General features: G+C 43.2%; 1 protein-coding gene across 1 annotated transcript; it reads right to left on the bottom strand.

Annotated features, from left to right (window-relative positions):
- Positions 1-1,924: 1,924 nt before the first annotated feature.
- Positions 1,925-15,695, bottom strand: galnt17 (polypeptide N-acetylgalactosaminyltransferase 17). Its single transcript, XM_079354149.1, has 12 exons — positions 15,107-15,695; positions 14,157-14,524; positions 13,060-13,243; positions 10,863-11,029; positions 8,571-8,745; positions 7,443-7,640; positions 6,374-6,491; positions 5,827-6,012; positions 5,204-5,341; positions 4,956-5,051; positions 3,522-3,683; positions 1,925-3,172 (listed from the first exon to the last, which is right to left on the bottom strand). The coding sequence occupies exons 2-12, from the start codon at positions 14,395-14,397 to the stop codon at positions 3,038-3,040; spliced, it is 1,800 nt and encodes a 599-aa protein (XP_079210275.1). The 5' UTR covers positions 14,398-14,524; positions 15,107-15,695; the 3' UTR covers positions 1,925-3,037.
- Between the last annotated feature and the right edge of the window lie 5,600 nt (positions 15,696-21,295).

Raw genomic sequence — 21,295 nt, 5'->3', positions numbered from 1 at the left:
CTCATAAACACACGTATACCTTCTTGAGCAGCACACACCAACACCGGGAGCTGTCATGTTTCACTTGCAGAAAACCTTATTGAAACTACACTGAGCTCTGATTATAGATTTCTCGAGTAAACCTTTTCATTATAATGTAAGTGACAAAGAACCAGACAATTATTGACAAATTACTACTCAGTGAGGAAAGCAACACAAGATCTGCACACCAAGAAGCTCTCGTTTGAAGGATTTATTAAGTGACACTTCGAGCAAACGAAAGAGACGTTTCAGCGTCACGAAATCAACTCTTCAAACGAGAGCTGCAGGTCTTGTTGTGCTTTCCTTACCTTTCGTGTTTTTCGGATCTAGCGCGCACTGAGGGATGTGATTTTACACTGCTCCTCAGTTTCAACCTTAAAAAATGATGTAGTAGCTTTAAAGGGTTTATAAATCTTTGCAACTTGTGACAGCTTTTCTGTCATGTGAGCAGAAGAAGAGGCAGCTTGTCAGTAAAGACGAACATGGAGCCACATTGATGTGCTATGATTCATTTTATAAATAATTGATATTTCACATCAAAGCCATGTGAAAGGTGGTTTGAACGTTACTTATAGTATTAACATAAAGAGAGACGGACTATTCATATGACGCAGCACAGTACGTCTCAACAGTTCACTGTGATTGTTGAGACTTTTAAAGAAACGTGCTGACTGTGTTGTTGTACAGGATTGCATTTATTGTGTCTAATTCACACAATAAAGTGAGTTACCATTATCCGCCTGTTACCACCCCAGTAAGACCACAAGAGGGGAGTGTTGAGCCCGAGAGCGTGAGGCTGCAGAGAAACAAGAACACCCTGAAAATGCCTAAATCTAAATCAGACATTTATTTTTTAACTAAAATCACACAAAAAAAACCTTGCTAAAACTCTTCTAGAAAACACGAATATGCTGCTGATCAATCAGTCACAACAGTCAGTCATAGCATATCCAGCTTGATAGTTTTCTGTTACTCTTCAAAATCACATAAAAGATTAGTAAATGATTCTAATTATTGAAAATGATCAGGTGTTTTATGTTCTCGGGCTTTAGCTTTAGAATCAGTCATTCAGAAAGTCCGTGTTTATTTACATTCACTAATGCCAGGTATTAAGCCGGATTTAACAACAGATTTTAATCCTGTTTCATGCCATGAGCAGATGTGCAACGTGTCATTAAACAGCATTCAGTGATGTGTTAGCATGCAGGCTCTGTCCTAGAGAGCATCACCACCCTGCTCCAGCTCTTTGCTAGAAGCAGGCCCTTGTGCTCCCAGCGGACTCCTCCTGTTTCATTTACATCTTAAGCGTTTAGCTGATGCCTCATCCAGAGTAGTTTAGAGAGAGGAAGCAGCAGCAGCACGAGCTCAAGGACACCTTTCTCAGGACACTCTGCAGGATTGAATCCATAACTTTCCATATATATCACCGCCACCTCTTTGACGTGGGGTCACGCGGCTGCCTCGCGGGATGCTGTGTGATATTTTAAAGCAACACTTTTATGCGATTAAACTATTCATATAGGCCGAGCTGCTGTTCACAGATACACCAGATGCCATATTGCTGGCGCTGAGGGTGAAATCTGTTTAGAAGTGGTATATTTTTGGAGATGATACATGGGGCTAATCTCACAGTACAAGAAATCAGTTTGATGAAGGCCATGCAAATGGACGGAGCAGCTGAAGATCCGGGAATCAGTATTGTGGCGCCCACTTTGCAAAGTCAAGAGTTACTTTCATCAACAAACAATACTATGATATAGAGTGGTATTAACAAATTGTATTTTTTCAGAATGACAATATAGGTTCTGCAAACTGATAATTTGACAATTTAAAGTGCATTCAGAAAACTAAATAAACTGCTACTTTGTCCTTAAAAAAACATTCAAACAACAGGAAACAGGAAACCAGTTGTTTATTGGAAGACAATCTTGGACGCAAAAATCCAACTGATAATATTGAATTGAAAACTTGACATCATATACATCTCATCACATGAAGTATACGGACCTTGAAGGCCTCCAGCATTCCCACAATCCATACTCTTGTGCATGTTTCACCTTCCTGACTCAGAGTTTGTCTTTCTGTCTCACTGTGTAAGAAAGTGTTTCAGACACTTTCAGAGTTTTGGCACTCAGCATTGAAACAGACCGGCTCAGCTCAACTTTGCCCCCATGTGTGCGTACAGTACTTACAATCATGCTACAAGATGTACAGCTTCCAGTGTTAGCAAACACTGTGAAACAAAAAGAAATAGCATTTAAAGAGACACATGTTTCCACCACATATTAAAATCATGATGAAGTCCGGTAGCCCTCGACGGAGTGATATCTGAGATGATTTACAGTAACAGACAGGGTTCAATTCACCTTTCAAAACAGGTATGATTCATTCTTGATGCCTTTTCTTCAAGTTAAACATATTTACAGGCTGTTTGCTTCTGTAGGACAAATTTAAAAACATTTTGGGGCGTAAAATATTTCACTTCATTAAATCTGTCATGAGTCGACAGTCCTTCACTTTTCTGAAATCTTAAACTAAAATGATGAAGCTGGATGAAAACTACAGATGTTTTCTGATAAGTGCAAATACTGAAAATGTAATTCTATGTATTTCATTATTTTAATCGGCATAAGAGAATTAATGATGAAGCACAAAGTCAGACTGAAACAAACCTTCATCTCCCAGACTTAACGAACTTCCAACCTTCAACATAAAAACATGGCAGGGGATTGGCACACACAGGAATCATGTCAACATGATTCAGCTCATATATTCTGAGAAACAGTCCTTCTGTTTAAACTTGAATCATTTTGATTTCCCCGTCTGTAAAAAATCAGCCATTTCACACAGAACTTGTGCCGCTGAGATGTCCACAGATCATGACGTCTTTTGAGATACCTCCATCGCTTCTTGTGGCTTCTGCCTCTCACGCCGCTCCTCAGCCGAGCTGATGTCAGGAGCTGCACTGTAAACTGGCCTCTGGTATCATTGGTACCCTGTGAAATTGGCCAATCAGCTATTGCTTCATGGTGTTCTTGATGGCCCACCGCTGCCCAGAGCAAGGCTGCAAGACCAGCAGGTGGCCGAAGTAAACGTTAGCCGGCACCACCTCCAGACAGCGTCCTGTGGCTCGATTTATGATGGATTCATTCTGCGGGATGTGACATGAAAGTAGCACCAGGGTGAATTGTGTTTATAGTGTTTTCATCTTATGTGGTGCGATTTTTTTTGTTTTAATTTGTAGAAATTGAAAAGAAAAAGGGTGTCAATGCAAAATGACCTTGAGCTGGTCATGTTGCTTGTGTGTGAGGGGCGTGTCCAGGGGGTCAGCCAAGCGTCCCCCCCAAAATCCTAAACTAACTATTTGACTGTTTTTGTTTTTAACTAAGAGTATTTAAAATGGTATTTAATTTTGTTTGATCACAGCCTCTACTGTTACTAATCACAAATGAACACTTGTTTAATTGATTGAAATCCCTACTGATTGGTCCTTTTCTCACCTGATTAAAATGCCACGTCTTCTGCTTCACGTTGGTCACTTTGTCACAGTTCAGAAGCTGAGGGTAGCTGCTCATCTGATCGTCGACCACACAGCGCGTGTCATCCCCCGTGCTGCCCAGAGGGCCCAAGAACAGCTGGCCATCTTTGGTGTAGCGTCCCAACTGAAGGAAAAACACAAATACAACACAAGTATAACAGTCTGAGGAAGAACACAAACCCATTTATAGAAATTCACCAAAAGTTGATCCAAATGGTTTTCAAAAATATTGTACCTTAAAGCAATGACAAATAAAAAACACATCTCCTCCCCCGCCCCTCCCTCAGTGTTTCGACCGAGTGCAGTCATTGGTGGGATTGATCTCCGTTCTGATTTGCAGATTGTTTAATAATCAGATTGTTTCTGCTGTTTCTGTTTCTTCTTCAGTTGTTCTCTTACAACAACACTTTGTCTTTGAGTGGGAGGGCTGTTTTTCTCCACTGGGGGGACAAGCTAACGGTTGGACAGGGAGCGGTTCATGAAACATGTTTGAGCCTCTGAGCGACACACAAACACGCTGTCTCAGTCAAACCCAGACAGCGTCTGACTTCACTCTTTTCAGTAAAGTCATTACTTCAGATTTAAGTTGGTTATTTATGTGTTTATGAAGGAAACTGATGATAAACAGCATACAAAGAAAGTAAAACTACAAAACTAGCTTGTACTGACTCCCGTTCACTCACCTCTGTGTGTGTTAGCTTTTCCTTCACTTCCCTATATCATTAGTCTGCTTTAGTCTGACACTCTGTTTTTTTTTAATAAATAACATAAGACAATTCAGTAATTTCTAAAACGTAGTAAATTTAATACAATTGGAACACCTTATAATGTCCGCACAGATATAACAAGTATTTCGCTGTGATCAGGCATTTACAGGTTTCCAAAGGCAGATGTGATCTTACATGTGTGCACTTAAATTATGAATACAAACATGAGCTGCACACCGTGTTCAGACAGAATGACAGCTCTGAATAATTCCTCGGTGTGAAAGTCCAGTGTGAGGAGATGTTGCCTGCATTGGTCCCATGAGGAGTGTGTTGATGTAAAGGTTCTGTTGCTGCACTAACGACCCAGAACTCAGGTTATTTTTAGCTCTGCTGGCTTATGACTACTTGAGCCAAGCCCTGTGCTCCCTGCAGCGCATGTTTACCCCTGTGAGATAAGAGGAGACCCCCTGCAGGCTGAAGGGTGAGGAACTGACACTGGCTGACTCAGGACCTCAGCAGAAAAAAAAGTGCATCCCAGAAACATTTCGAGCCCGACAGCAGAAGTCTCAGCTAAGAGGATTACAGCTGAGCCTGTGTGGGAAACAGCTGTAAATCAGAGTGACACTAATGAGCAGTGTGTGTTTTAGAGAGAGCCACGAGAAATGCATTTCCTTCAGCATCTGTTGTACCTGAGGACCCCATCCATGGCAGGGGTGCAGGGTGGCTGTGTGGTTCTCCTTCACACCTTGATCCATACACAGGTGGCTTATTTTAGAGTTTCGGATCTAAAAGGAAAAAGCAACCCTGATAAGTTTAATCGGTTTTAAACGGGCACAATAGAGTATTTAGGTAAGAAATCTTCCTTCACAATGTTTTGTAACAAGATGTGTAAGATTTATCTTCTGAATGACCCACCCCACTCGAGATGCTGACTCACCTCTCCATAGAACAACGTGTTGTTGTACTTTCTCATCTCTGGGTAAACGTTGTCGAGGTACCACTCGAAGCTTTTACACTGCAGAGTCTTCCTCAGTGCAACCCTCTGAGAGACGTCTCCGTAATCAATACCGTGATTCTGCATGAGCAAAAGGAGGTCATGATGAGAACTCATAGTTGTACCTGCATACTGCATGTGCAACCTCCGGAAAAATGTAAGTACAAGTCGGAACGATTGCCTCTGCTTGTTTAGCAGAGTTAGCATCGTATTTCCAGCATTCACAACTTTTCCGGTATCGCCGGTATTTTTTGAAATTTTGCAGAAGGAAGGACACGACCAGCCCGTTTAATCATGTGCTGCTCAATATTGATCAGCTCTAACTCCAATATAATACGCTTGGTTTCAGTCGCCATGATTTCCTATGTATAAACAAGAAGGGAACAGGGCAGAAACAAAAACTGGCGATATAACAAGTATAGAAATCGGACCACACAACGCACAAGCATGCAGTGCTCACAGCCCTGTAGGTCACCACGCTTTAGAGAATAGAAATGAGATAGATCAGCCCTTTAGAAACATTCTTACTGCAGGACTTGTTGCCATAGTAACAGCCCTCCTCTCACCTCCATGGGGATGTTCCAGGCCAGGTAGACATTGGATTTGTACTGGTCCATCCAGACCTCGGCCACACGCAGAGCATTACGCCGTGTGTGAAACGCGATGTTGCTGTGGTAGGGTTTCTTCATCCGAGCGATGTGAGCCACCCTGGAACAGGGCAGGACCTCCATACTGCCCCCGCACAGCCACACCTGCAGGGAGAAGGCACAGCAGAGCTTTACAATTCAACTTACAAAAATGTGTCCCGGTCTATTTTGCTTTTTTTTAATACGAATCACAAAAAGCAAACTCTGTTGTCTTTGTTCCTGCATAGAGTCATGATCTAAACGGAGGTTTAAAAGTCCCAAACTTCAACATAATCAGCACAATATCCATGCGGAGAACCAACAGTCTTTATAAGCTCTATATGACCTATTTTATCTCCACTGCCCTGCTGTGAGCTGTACAGGGCCGGTCCTCTAGGACTCCTAATGGGGCCTCATTTATCAGCAGTGCCATGCTACTGTGGCCACTGCTCCACTTTCTGCAACTGAAACTGGGTGACACACAAACCCTGATGCCCAGTTCGATGTTCTCCCCTCCGTAGACGTCCATGCCTGAGTCCAAAAGGCCAAGTTCGCCGAAGTAGTCACGGTTGGCAACAAAAGAGCAGCCGATCATGGCTGGAGTCCTGCAGTGAGGAAAACACGAAAATTTAAAAAATCATTTGTATGTGTAGTGGCTTAAAGAGAACATTTCCCTGTGGTCTAAATTAAACATCTGTGTTTCTGAGCTTTGGTCCAAATATAACATGAATCAAGCAGCAGAGGAGGTTTGTGACCCTGTAGAAACCAGCTCTCTCAGAACGCTCCGTTTTGGTGTGTGTGTCTCTTTAAATGTAATGACCCCGCCCCCTTGAGTTTTCCCAGCAGACGTCACTCCTCTGTAGCAAGAATAAAAAATGGCGGACTTGAGCAAAAGTCTTTCTCTAGGCTGGCGGTGGCGTCAATTGGGGGGTGGAGATACCAGGAGAGGGGAGGGGATTTTTTTTCTCCACAGAATCCCACTGTGACATCACAGGGAGAGCAAATTAAAAACAGAGCATTTTTCACTGTGTTGTAAGACTTATGCAGACCACAAACAAAGAACTGGATGGATTTATTTCACATTTTGGGGATCAATAGACGCTCAGGTTACCCAAATATAGCTTCAAAAACACTGTACAAGACATATTATGAATTTTTCACAATATGTCCCCTTTAAGAACAGTCGATCGGTGAGTCTGTCTGTTTAGCATGTATGGTTTGTAAAGTCGTATCTACAACATCTCTAGATAAACGATCAGTGATACTTTATATAATATTTACTATTCTCAATCCTTTATCAGCACTAACTTTGGAGTCTAAAAAGAGGACATTTGGATTTTAAAAAACAAACACACATACACCGACATACAGACACAGACAAACTGCTGAAGATGACACAGATAAGTCTGTGTGCTTGCATGCGCCAATGCAGACATCACTCTACTGATTCTATAATTACACTTTTGAGCCCCTCTGCTGTATTTAGGTTATCACCATTCTGTTGTTTGTGAACAGCTTCAACAAAGTTCCCGTTCATAGGACTGGAGTTTTCTTGCCTGATGGGAGCTGATACGTCGCCCTCGTCCCACCACTGTTTCGGCGGGTTGATGTACATGCACCACAGCTCCCAGTTGTATCCATGGCCTGAGTTCTCGTAGCGCTCCACCTCGAACGTGTCATGTTTGATGTTGTCGATGGAGGGCAGAATGATCCTCTTGTGGTCTTCTTTTATTCGGGCCAGAACCGGTTCGGCCCTGAGAGGAGCGTAAACACAGAAACACACATGACAGACCCCAAGCTAACTCCCAATCAGCAGAAAACGGCTCCTTTGATTTCGGCTCTCTCGCCCACTTCTGTCAGATAAGTCCCTCAAGTTGTTCCCACTTTGTTTCTCATTCTGTTTGATTGAGCTCAGTGCAGCTCCGGGGGGGGGGGGGGGGCTGTGTGTCTGTTTACACCGAGTGAGCTGTGGTGTGTTCACTCTCTGGAAAAGCAACACTAGACCTAAAAAACTGTCAGTGAACTATGACTAAGTCTCAGTAAAATCAGTCTTATCTTTCAAATTAATCCTTCAAACGTTCCAAGATTCAAGATGGCGTCTGCCAAGTTCCCCAAGTATCGTTTCTATTATTGCATCTTGTTTTAGCACATAGGACAAGGAACCTTTGTGATGTCCATTTTTTAAGGTGGTTATATTTCTTGTTTATTTCTCCAGCTTTATGTACAGTGGTCTCTTGTAATCCTGATTCTACCGGCTTTACTCATCTTCTCCTCTCCTTATCTCTGAACTTCTCAGGTGTGAAATAGCTTTGTGTGTGTTCGGTTGTGCAGCCTGTGCGGTCCTTCATCCTCTCAGTGATTCTGTAAAGCACTGATGTTACTGTCCTCTTGTGTGGTTAGTGTGCCCCCCCCCATCCCCCCCCTCCTACTTATACATCAGCATGTCAGTCACGCTCTTTACTTAATTTTAAGTAGAATTTATCTCACACACTTGGTGCAAAATGTACAGAAAAGCAGTTCAGCGTGTGACGAGGAGGTGACGTCTTGTGCCAATTTTTTTCCGCCCTCGCACACATTTATTACACTATTTGTTTTAATGCACAGCAGGGACAAACGGTGAGCATCGTTCCTGCCAAAAAACAAAGATCATAACTTTCCTCCACCCACATGCCAGACTTCCTCACCAGGACGGAGTGAACTCCACATGGGCGTCAAAAAACCCCGTCACTTCTGCAGTCGCGGCCTTCCAGCCTTCGATCCGGGCTCGGATGAGTCCCTCTCTCTTCTGGTTTCTGACGATCTTCACCAGGCCAGGGTAGCGCTTGTTCACGTATTCCTCCAGCGGTCCCTTCAGCTGCTCTGTAGTCCATGAAACAAAAATCACACGCCAAACAAAGCAACAGAGCGTGTCAGCATCATGCTTCCTTTTGTTGTGTCTCTTGTGCTAGTTAAAAACATTAAATCCAACTTTAATCATTTCCACTATTTATTGGTGGATGTCACACAGTCTCAAACATGATTACTCTGCTATATAGCCCAGGCCTGGCAGACACATCCAGATCAGTATCTCTACCCTATGAGATCACAGACTTTATTTTTATTGGAGTTAAAGACACAGATCCGGTTGATGACATCATTCTGCTCTCTCTGCTCTGGTGCTGTTTTAAGCTTCAAAAACAAAGTGTGCAGCTTACTGAGAGTCATCCACCGCTCCACCTGTGATCTCTCCATCGTCTCAGTTCGTCCGCCTCTTCCCCCCTCAGGACTCAAACACACAACCCTTCTACCTCTGCATCACAAAACGCACGCTTCAAAAATTCTCTTTAAAAACACATTTCTCACGATCCAGCCCTGTCGTTCTGACCGTCTCCCTTTTTTTTCTTTTTTTTTCTTCAAACAGCCTCTTGATCGCACACTCATTGCTCATTCTGTGTCTTCTTTCTCCCCATGTCTCACACATAACTTGGATGTGCACAGAGCGAGGCCACAGATCCTGACTCGTGCAGGCAGTATGAGACCAGATTCTTTGTTTGCATGCCTGGAATCCTGCGTCGCTGCCATGACGTCGCCTCTGTGATGGATTTTTGGCTTTTCCCCAATAAAACCATACATACGCGACAAACCCCTTTTTTCCCTTCAGCAGAGACAACTGAGATTTGGTTTGAGTGAAAAAACACAAAAAAAACCAAAGCGCTGATCGACAGACTAATGCTTTGTTGGTTTTGATCTTTTCATGAGATTTGCTGGAAATGAAAGAAATAGAATAATGTCAGCCTTATCCCCTAAATCCTCCACTATCTCACATCTCTCCCCCCATTTGTCTGTGTTTCCGTTCAGTCTGATTGCACTCTCTCTCTCTCTCTCTCTCTCTCTCTCTCGTTCTGCCACTTTCTCTCTGCTAGCGTGGTAAGCTCTCGCTCCGCTTCTCTTTTCATTCTCGCTCCATCTTTCCATTACTTTGCCTATTTCAAACTCCTTTGGCTCACTTGATTCTCTTTCTTTCTTCTAGTTTCATCCCCTCTATTATAATATCTCTCCCTTCCTAACACCCCGTCCTGTATCTTCAGATGCCTTTTCTATCCTTTTCCCTCTGCCAGGTTTTATCCCCTTCTCCTCCCATGGATTTCTCCCCCTCTCTCTCTCTTTGTCGCTTCATCCTACAAAGTCCAGCTCAGTAAATGAGACAGGAGCATCTCTCCCTGAAACAGCCACCTCAGTCTGCTCACACTCACAGAAAATGAGATGCTTATCACATTGTCAGGTGAACAAAGGAAGGTTTCAAGTTGAAACCAGTAAGTCATATTAACAGGTCAGAGAGAAACATGCTTTTAGCTTCATATTGACCGTACAGACATGAGAGAGGTATCATATGATTGTAACTCTCACTTTCAAGAATCCCTTTTTGTCCCTTTGTGAGTTCTTTTCTGATAACTGAATTTTTCACATTATTCTGAAAGAGCAACTTTGTGGAAAATATGAAACAAGATTAAAAAAAACAAAAAAAAACACTTTGTGATCTTTTATCTCGATGAACTCGCGCTGAAATCAGGAAGGTTTGTGGGGAAATGTTCACTTCAAAGTCATGTGATTTTCAAAGTTCTGAGCAGCTTTGGGCTTGTCTGCATGCTTGCATAATTATATTTTATTTAGGGAAGCAACAAATTACCAATTTGTGTATTGTATTAGTAAAAAGACAAAATAAAACAAATCTTTGAACACCTTGGAATCATTTCTGTATGATGCACGATGCCATAATTTAAAGAAAACAAGGGGATGAGTTCTCAAATGTTTTGACTATTTGACAGCATGAAGTCAAAACTTATTTTTAGAAACATGCTGACCAATTATCCGAGTTTCTCTTCGTTGCCTCTCTTGACATTGCGTGTGCATTAGTACACACGCAATGAATTGGATACAGCAGATTCAAATCAAACTGATTTGAGTTAAGGGAAGAGGATTCCTTCATCTCCACTCACCGTCATCGCTGCAGTCGTCCACCAGGATGATTTCCTTGAGCAGGTGAGCCGGCGTGTGATTGACAGCTGAGTGGACTGAGCGCAGGATCACGGACAGAGCCTCGTTCACAAAGATGAAGATGAGAGAGATCTGTGGCAGGTCTCTGGAGTAGTTCACCTTTCTGCATCTGCACAGGGACGCGGTAACACAGAGCACCATCTGTTAAATCAACTTTTCCAGACAAGAGCTCTGCACGCTTCGTCAAAATGCCTCCTCGGAGCGGCTGCTGACATCTCGTTCGATGAGGCTGAAAGGCAAAACCTGCAGCTTCCTGTTCAACCAAGCAAACTGTGAGTGTGCTGCAGGAGCGAGCAAGCGAGCTAGTTTTAAAAAGCTGAGTTTTGATCAGGGATTTAAAAGTGGAAGGGTCATTGCAGTGTTGAATATGTTTATGGAGGAGTGAATTCCAGAGGGCCGGTTGTTTTATTCAGAGAAACTTTTTTTCAAGCATAAAGGGGCTTTGAGTTGTACCGGCGGCTCCCTGAATGAAACCAAGCAGCAGTCTGAGGGAATCGTTAAACTCAATGGGTCTGCAGAGAGAAAACCTCAGCAGAAAAACAAGCACTCTGATGTAGAGGATGCACTGTACGTACATTATGTATAAGGCAGGAAGTGCCAATGCAATTATGGGAAAGAAGAAGGGGAGCAGCAGGAGGCAGGGATGGTGCAAATGAGTGTAACCAGCAACAGCAGCGGAGAGCAGCATGAATGATGAGAGTGTGAAGCTGACACTTTACAAGGACAGCTTGATTCACTCATCTGAATGTGACTGTAAGAATCAGCTGCTAGTTTTCCTTTAGGCACTTCTGAAATGTGCTTATTAGTAAGAATCTGCCGATACGGAAAAAATCTGTTGTGCTCGTGTATTCGTTGACTCTCAGACTTAATAAGTTACATGTTGTAGAAGTGAGGTTTGGACATATACACGTAATATCCATGAAGCAGATTCATAGTTAATCCTTAAAGCTACCATATTCCTGAATTCTAATACTCCCGGCTGACTCTTCCCACCACTGCCTGTGGCTCTGCAGTTTAGTTTTTTTTTGGCGGCAGTAGCTCAGTCTTGGCGGCAGTAGCTCAGTCTGTAGGGACTTGGGTTGGGAACCGGAGGGTCGCCGGTTCAAGTCCCGGCACGGACCAAGTCCGGAAACTGGTCTGGTAACTGGAGAGGTGCCAGTCCATTTCCTGAGCACTGCCGAGGTGCCCCTGAGCAAGGCACCGAACCCCAAAACTGCTCTGGAGCGCTCGCTGTGGGCAGCCCCCTCACTCTGAGACCTCTCCATTAATGCATGTCACTAGAACCCTGTTTGTGCATGAGTGTGTATCTCGGCCTATGTGTGTGTTAGACAGAGTGTAAAAAAACTGAATTTCCCCTCGCGGGATTAATAAAGTGTAAATTAATAAAGTGTAAATTAAAGGGACCTTCAGCCAAACATACTGTAGAGGGCTCCTCCGACTCCAGCTTATGCACTGCTGCTAAGCCTGAAGATATCACACCCTAACACGCTTCACACACCACTTTGATCCTTCCAACATAAAACACCCCACACACACACACACACACACACACACACACACACAGAGAGAGCTGGAAGCAGCAACTGACAGGCGACTTCCTCATCGTCACTGACTTTTTGCACCCAAAGGATGTGGAGTCAGACGTAGACGATGCACGCTCAAGTTATTTATTGCAAAATCAAAAAGTGGAAAAACTCTAAAATATGTTTTAAATTGAGCTTCTTTTTTTTTGTTGTGTTGAAAAATTCCTGCTTTTGTGAATATGTCTTTCTAATGAGTTCCTAAACTATAATATTAGAGTGTCAGGTAATCATGCTGTGTGGCACACCTGCGAGCATGTTACTGGATCTGAGCCGAAACAGCTGTTTCCTATCAGGTGAAGTCTCACTGTGCCCCATGTGAAGTATTCAGCAGGAGCATGTTTCCACTTTGTCTGGACATTGAACAGACCGAGATCTCCCAAAACCACCAACAATATCGTTTTTCAAACACGGTCTCAGCAACAAACAGAAAACAGTTCATTCGTCTCGATCGTATTAGCCGGAGGCATCTGGTCTCAAAACCCAAAAGTTATACGAGTAGAGGAAGAGCACGACTTGACGCTGAACGTTTAAGTCTTTGCACCTGACATGTACTCACTTGCTGGGCCGGTGGTCTGGGATGATGCGATCCAGAGAGATCCTGTCGCTGAGGTAGGCGTTGTAGCCGTACTTCTCCCTCAAGTATTTGGCGTCGCTCTCCTCCGCTGGAGACAGCGTGGCAGGGAGGCCACCTTTACCTCGACCACCAAAGCCCTCGATCAGGCCCAGAGATTTGGACAGACCTGGAGAGGAGGACAGCATGTCAGGATTGTTACAGGAAGTCCTGCTGAATCACTGAAACTCACTCCATGGCTCACAGCTGATAGTGAGTACATTCTGTGTAGTGGGCGGCTGTCAAAACAGCTGAACTCACTTTATAATAAGTGCTGACTCAGATTCTGAAAGAGGACTTCACTACATTTGTCTATTTACTAGTAGTGTGGTGTAAAACAGGCCAAGAGGGAAGCTTCCTGCTCTCACTTAGGGTCAGTAGTTCTTGTGCACATTTCGAGGCTGCAGGGTTTTTTTTTTTCCTGTTTCCAATTAAAGATAAAATAAGCATCCTCAGAGTGTGATTGGGTTTCAATGGTGGGTTGCACAGTGACTAAACCTCTGATTAAATTGGCTATCCTTCAGTGTGATAAGCTGTGTGCGGGAGTCTGTGTCTGCAAACATCCTGCTCCAGTGTGCTGAAAGTAGAAAGATTGCTATCTGGGTCTGCAAACGTCTTTTTCCATCGGTCTGGAAAAGCCCCTGCTATGTTTCTGACCCTGAGCCTTTTGGAGATTAAACAAGCACAACACTAGAGCGTAAAAGATGTGTTCTTTAAAAACAGTCTCATTTGTTGTTGTTTTTTCTAATTTAAAAAACAAACAAACATTGTGATCCTTTAAAATATTATTTTTCCCACAAACGTCCTTCTCATGTAGCTGCAGGCTTTTATACTTTTATGAAACACTTTGGGACATCGTCATTTGAATTGATTTACATTCAGCTACATCAAACATGGCTGTTTCAAATAATGAGACAGGTGAGAGGCCGAGGACTTGTCTTCATCTGTGTTGTGAGGTTAAGAAATGAAAATACACTTGTTCAGAACTCCACTTCCTGGTTCATTATAGGTTATAACAGTTTGAATGTTACACTGCTCTTTACCGTTTAGCTGCCTGTACACCACATCCTCCAGCGAGCTGAGCCTCTTCAGCAGCACCTCGTGGCTGATGTTGGGCCCCTGAGCCGTCCCATTGCCCCGGGGCCTCTGCCCGTCAGCAGGAACCTCTGGACCGCTGGCTTGGATATTGCGTGTATTGCACCTGGCCCAGAACATCATGAACCCAGCAACCACGATCACGTTCAGCACCAATAAGACCCTCCATCTTCTGAACACAAAAGCCATTAAAAGTTGCCGGTGTCCAGGCTCCTGGTGCGGCTGGGGGGGAACTGAAGGGAGGACGGGGTAGACCTCGGGAGAAGCAGTACTGGTCACGGAGTCAGGGCTCCCTCTGACTGCGATGTGTGGAAACCTGGAGGGATGTTTTGGAAACTGGGTTAAATCTTACTGAGAAACAGCAGAGCGACTGAAACGTTGCACCTTTGAGCCATTGCACAGATTCCAGGTCATAAATCTGCACTCCTACAACTTGTCAACTTTGTTTTACTGAGGTTGCCACACCTTTCTGAGCAAATGTGGGCACCTGGCCATCGGTTTTTGTGTCACCACAGCCTGAAACCAGGTTGGAGGATCATCCCCTGAAGGTGTTAAACAAGGACACGAACACCTCTGATGTGAGTGTGTCATTTAGATTGTTTCCACATGATTACCATGCAAAAAGGAAACAGAGAGAAGCACTTCTGCCTCAGAACAGAACTGCGATTTATCCAGGTCTCAACGTAGGAGGATTCAATTTTAATCAAGACTAAAACATAATAATTAATTATTTTTTGTAACTTGGTCCACTATGGACATGTACAATCCCATAACTAACACCAGGCCTTGAAAACAGTTTTACACATTTTAAATCTGTGCTGTTAACCGTCTGCTCTGATTTCTACCCTGTGGCAGCAGACAGGCATACAAAATCGTAAGAAATAATCGATCCTCTTACTGATCACATCCTTTGCTTTGCAGCTCATATTGGGACTTCCATAGCCATTTCAGTCTGTTTCACATCCAATTAAAAACTCCTCACAGGAGCTTTACACGGTGAAGGGATTATCGAGTCTTCTCTTCTTCCTCCCCTGCGTCCAACACTGAGGAAGAATACGAAGGAAAAAAAACGTGCAGATGCTCAGTGGAAATCCCCCCCAAAAACATAGAATTAACCTTCGTGCTGTGCGAAAGCCTTATCCCACATCTTCCTCCAGCCTTTAGCAAGTTGAATTGTCACATTTGGGATGAGCAGACTGCACGGATTGAGAGCAGATGTCTGTGTTGAGAGAGATGCTGCATCCTCCGACGAAGGGAAGGATGCTCCAGGATCGCGGCGGCAGCAGCAAGAACAAGCAATGCGTCCTGGTCTCCTCACATTTTCCCCTCGTTCAGTCAGCACCTACCAACGTTTTCCTGTTATTCTGCACGCCCTTCTTGTTTGTTGGCGTGTTATTTCCTCTTATTCTCCTAATAACCCATACAACCTTTATGAAGGGCGCAGGGATAAAAACGTGGAGCGGCTCGCGCGACGCTTTGCCTTGCAGCAGGTCTGGGGGGGGGGGGGGGGGGGGGGGGGGGGGATTTTGGATGAGGAGGTGGGCGGGGTGTCGATACACAATTACTCGACAATTAAAGAGGCAAATGTTTCATTGGTTTCTAACATTCTTACAGTAGCTACGTGTATTATGTTGTCCCTTAACAAACAGCAAATACACAGGTTTATAATCTTAGTCATATGATCTTATTGTATGTTTTGGGTGCTTCTAAGCTTATCTGCAAAAACACAAAGATGTCAGATGACGGAGAAGATCATGGGCAGAAACCTGAACGCTCATTAAACGTGATGTTTTGCTCAGTTTTGTTGTGGAAAACCTTCATTTGATCTAAAGGAATGTTTTGATTGCAGCTTCAAAATCATGTTGACTTGTCTGTGAGTGGGCTTCTTCTGCATCCACATTACAGCATCAATGATGAGACTTCAGGAAACTATAGGAAGAAGTCAGTTACAAAATATAGAATTCAAAGAAACTAATAATAATAAAATATATTATAAAAATGATTATTAAAATAATAAATTCTTGCATGAAAGGAATTAATGGTGTTCCTCCTGAAAAGGCAAGGGACCAAGAACAGACCCCTGTGGTACTTCACCTCTGTCTTTTTTTTTAGATTTAGGAAGTAGAAATAAAATCCTGCTGGTTGCAAAGAAGTATTGTGGAACTGATGTGATGAAACACTTTACAGTACTTCATTTCACACCATAAAATGTGTGAGTTTCAGCAGAAATGGGTCACCCAGATAGCTGGGATGAATCTAGGAGCAAAGTAAGTCTGCAGCTTACTGAGAGACATGCCAACTATGATCTGAAGGCAACCCGAGAGGAAAGAGACAGTCTATACAGAGTGTAAGAGAGAGAGAGAGAGATCTTAACTAGAGCTCGGCTAGGTGTTAGAGAACAATGAAGAAACAGAAAGAAACATCAATTGTGAAAAAGAGAGAGAGAGAGAGAGAGAGAGAGAGAGAGAGAGCATCACAAGGAGGCAGAGATACAGAGAGGAGAGAGTTTTAGAAAAGGCGGGACGAGAGTGCAGACACTGGGGAGGAATCAAAATTCAAAGGGAGAAAAAAAAAATCCTAAAGCAGTAGAGAGGAGACACGCTGAGATGCAATAAGAACAAGAGAGAGGAATGTGAGAGGGAGAGACTGCATGACAAGAAGCACAGAAAACAACCAGGTAAGAAAGACAAGCAAGTGGCCGAGAGTTTTAGTTTGAACTGGGACAGACCCCAACAAACACAAGGCTTTACATTCACTGTATGTCCTGAGCCATCTCTGGAGTCTGCAGAGCTCATCCAAGCAAAACAAGCAAATCCATACACAGCAGGATATGCACCGCAGGCTGAGGTTGGAAAGAAGTGAAGAATGGTTATGACTTTGTTGTTTACGATAAAGAAAGGTCTGATGGATATCTATCAAGACGTCGTATCAAACACAAAAACCTTCACTGCCCCGTCATTAAAAATAAACACATAATAAACATACTCCTCTCTAGCTTCTTGGTGTTTTTGTGTTCAGTGCTGATTAAAGCTCTAATCGACATGTTGACATCGGGTGGGTGCACAGGGCCTTTGACAGTGAAGCAGGAAGTTCCATTAGATTCGAGGGGAAGAAGAAGGAGAGTGGAGAACAAAGTCAGCGAGATAATTAGAAGTGGGAGGGTGAGGGTGGGTGGGGAGTGATGTGGGGAGGGGGGGGGGGGATTTCATGAGATTATCCTATAAATAGTGTGGCACTTCTTTAGTCATCAGCAGCAGTGTGTAGTCCTGGCACACAAGTGACACAACTTTGTGTAAAATTAGCTGTGGGCTAATACCGCTGCACAAGTTAATACCATTCTCCATGAGACTTTAGGAGTTTCAGAGCAGGATTTGAGGAAGTTAATCACGGCTCTGTGGAGAGCAAAGAGAAAATGTGATCTGAACTCCGGCTCAGTCTTTGACCAAATGCTTGTTTTATTCAGGCCGCGGTACTTTCATCAGTCTGAAGGGAGTCTATTGTGATCTTAGCTGCAGCTTTGACCGATGCAAAGACAAATCGACCTTCACATATAGGATTGCGTGGAGCATTTTTTTCTTTCTAGAGGATCAGAGTGGGTATATCAGCTCAGTCCGTGTGTTCGTTTAAAACTTGGTTAATCACGACCTGGTGTGGCCTGAATAGAGATCCATGGTGGGTTTGGATGCCAAGTGCTCAGGGTCACCTTTAATGAAATATAGTTTAACACCTCTTGACCTTCTAAGCTTACAGTTCTGATTTTTTTTTTTACATTTTTTCAAAAAAAATTAGTTTTTCAAAAACCCCAGAACACAAAAATCCCAACAACGCAGGACAAAACACACAAAGACAGAAACACTCGCGACAAGACAAAAACACAGCAAAGCAAAACAAAAACAAAACACAAGGGAAAAAACAACAACAACAACAAAAAAGCTTACAGTTCTGATTTTTAAACGAACAGAAAGAGCATGTGTTTGCTTTTTTACTACACATCAAGTATGCAAGAAAAAAAAGTCATTATCCCTGCTTGAGCATAAATATGGATACTTAATAATAACAGGCATTTAAAGGACATGTCTTTATTCTTAAACCTTGGACCCCTCCACAGCTTATCAAGCAAACGGCTTTTTGTTGGTTTGACGAGACAGCCGATTAGCCAACGACGGCTCGAGAGCGACAGCTGAAATGCCAGTGAGCGTGCAAAGAGGGATGAATGAGGGACACAATCATGAAGGCAATTATACTGTGTGAGGCGTTCAGGTGACGCGAGCTACAGAAGACTGGAGAAAAAACATCATTCAGCCTGAAAACATGAAGAATCAGAATCAGCTTTATTGGCCTGGCATGCTCACACACACACACACACACACACACACACACACACACACATGCACACACACATAAGGAATTAGATGTCTGCTCTCAACAATAAAAACACAAAATAAACAAAGACTAAATAAGACTTAAAAAAACACCATAAAAAAAAGGTTCATATATTTGGTGCTTTGTGAGCACTTTCTGCAGGTCGAACTTTTTCACCGACAAAGTCACGGACAAAGATCTGATTTCAGATAGAATAGATATTCACAGGTCATGTGATTGAATTTCTTCAGTCCGTCATGAACATCTGCTTCAGTTTGGGTTCGAAGCGTCACTGAGCCTCCCATGCTCACCTGACCCAGGTGACCAGAGTCCCAACAGGTGAGCTCTGATGAGTACACAGATGAGATACTTGACCAACAACAACAGATAGAAAAAAACAAATGCCACATAAAGTCCTTCATGTTCAGCAGTGCTGCACACACACACACACACACACACACACACACACACACACACACACACACACTGTCTGCTGTGCAGTGTGTGTCATCCCTGTCCCCGGCCTGTCAGACCCGCTGTCAGTCTTCACACACCGCTATTCATGTTCTGCCAGGGTCCTGTGCTCCACTCAGCTCCCACGCTCCCCCTGGCAGTATGCTAAAGCAAACCATGCAAACTGTCACATCCATCTGATGTCAGAGCAGCTCTGCAGCCACCTACTGTCACTTTGAGTCTGGATAATTAACACACAACCTTCCTCCTCCTGCTGGACGTGCAGGGGCAGGCGCGGGGACGAGCACGTGCAGTGTGATCGCATCGAGTGCAGCTTGGTTTCAGACCCGTGTGGAGAAATGGCTCGCTGGCATTCCTTCCTCTAATTTAAGATGCCCTACTTCCTTCCCATGATGCCTCAGGGCTTTAAGGGAATCAGAACCAGTAATGTACTCATTCAAAATTGCTTTTTAAAAAAAAAATTTGTCAGCTCCACAGTCTAGATGTTTTAAAGCCTGGAGTCTGTTTTAAAGGTTAACTGAGACAGACATTACATTAATAGGGAAAACTATTATAATGTTGTACTTCAGAAGAAAGAGGAAGTTCACAATTGGTCGGTAAGTTGCCCCATGATTTATCTTTTTTTTTTTTTTTTAGCTCAATGGCCTAGAAGGTGAAGGATGAAGATTCAAATTACTGTTGATATTCAATGTGTTAAAAACAAACAATATAAAAGAAATCTGATTGGATTTGTTAAAAATATCTCTCCATTAATGCATGTTCATACTAGTTCCTTTTTGTGCATGTGTGTTTTTATAGACATGGCGTGCAGTTTTTAGTAAAAAAGTAAACTAAAGCGGGCTCACAGGATTATCCCAAATGTTAATTATACATATTAATAGTGACTGTAAGAAGAGTTCTGGAAATACAAGACATAAATAACCCCTAATCACACACACAAAAAATCTGTAAACATATTTCTTCCATGGCTTTATAGTTGACCTGTGTCATGAAGTGTTTAAAATAAAAGAATTGGGAATATAGTCCACGCACGCACGCAGTCAGAGCTGCACATTTGAACAGAGCCATGAGGATACCTGCCAGGTGGGCAACAAAAGAAGAGAACGATTAACCTGTGACACACTGCCATCTGGTGGACACTTTGATTAATACCATCTGACTGTGCGGAGTGACAGGTCAAGTGTTGGAGGGAAGTTCCCAGAGTTAAAAGTCGATGGAATCAAGGGGAATTGGTACTCTGAAAAATCAATCGCAGTATTATCGAGAGCGTCAGCAGGCCTCATCCTGACCGTGGAAGCGTTTTGGCTTCCCCAAGACAGATAATGAAAGCGATAACAGACGAGACAAAAGCTGCGAGCAACAAGACAGAGAACTACACAAATAGCACAACCAACATGATGTAGCTTCTTCATCAACAGCAGCACAATGAGAAGATTCAATCACCTCCAGATTATCTCAAAAATAAATCGTGAATCGAGTTGTGAGTTTAGCGAAAAGTCACATCCTTGTTGTGTTCATAAACTGCAAAACAAAATCACTTCTGCACTTCACAGAAGAGAAGCAAGACAGAGAAAGGAAACTGAGCAAGTCCGCACAAACAGAACTAAAAAAACAAGATTTATCTTTTAATTTGCTCAGAATATTGAAATCCTAGGCCACTAGAACATATATCAATCTACACCACTACATACCCTGCTGTATTCTCTCCCACCAGAGCGGCATGGAGACACATCTGTCACACGTGTTTCTGTCTGCTGTTTTAGTATCCTGTGAACTGCTGAGCAAACGCCTGTACACGTAGCACTCCTGCACTCTGTTTGTTCTGTATAAGGACCATTTCTTTGCACGCAGCGTTAAATTATGATGATCATTTAATTATGTGTTGATTCTTCCAATCATTAAGGATAACAAGAAAAAAAAAGGGGGGGGGGGGTCTGTCTGCAAGGTTCCTTCAGTGTGCTCTTGTGTATCCTTCAGAGATCCCTCCTCACTCCTCTGGGCTTTGGGAACATCCTCAATGCAAACACTGAACATGTTATTCTTTCACTCACCTTTACTGACATAACGTGACACAGGACGAAGAGCTCGCCAAACCTCCATCCTTAAAACTAAACCTATGTTCGAGAACTGACACATTCTGTGAAGGGATGATGGCAGCAACAACATTTGGATTTTGTTTCCTTTTAGAAAAATCAGCCTTTTCTCACAAAACGTGCCTTTATTATTATGATGTAACTGATCAGGATCTCTC

Source organism: Symphodus melops, assembly GCF_947650265.1.
Source record: "Symphodus melops genome assembly, chromosome: 10".
NCBI lineage: Eukaryota > Metazoa > Chordata > Actinopteri > Labriformes > Labridae > Symphodus > Symphodus melops.
This window is presented reverse-complemented; position numbering and strand designations above follow the sequence as displayed.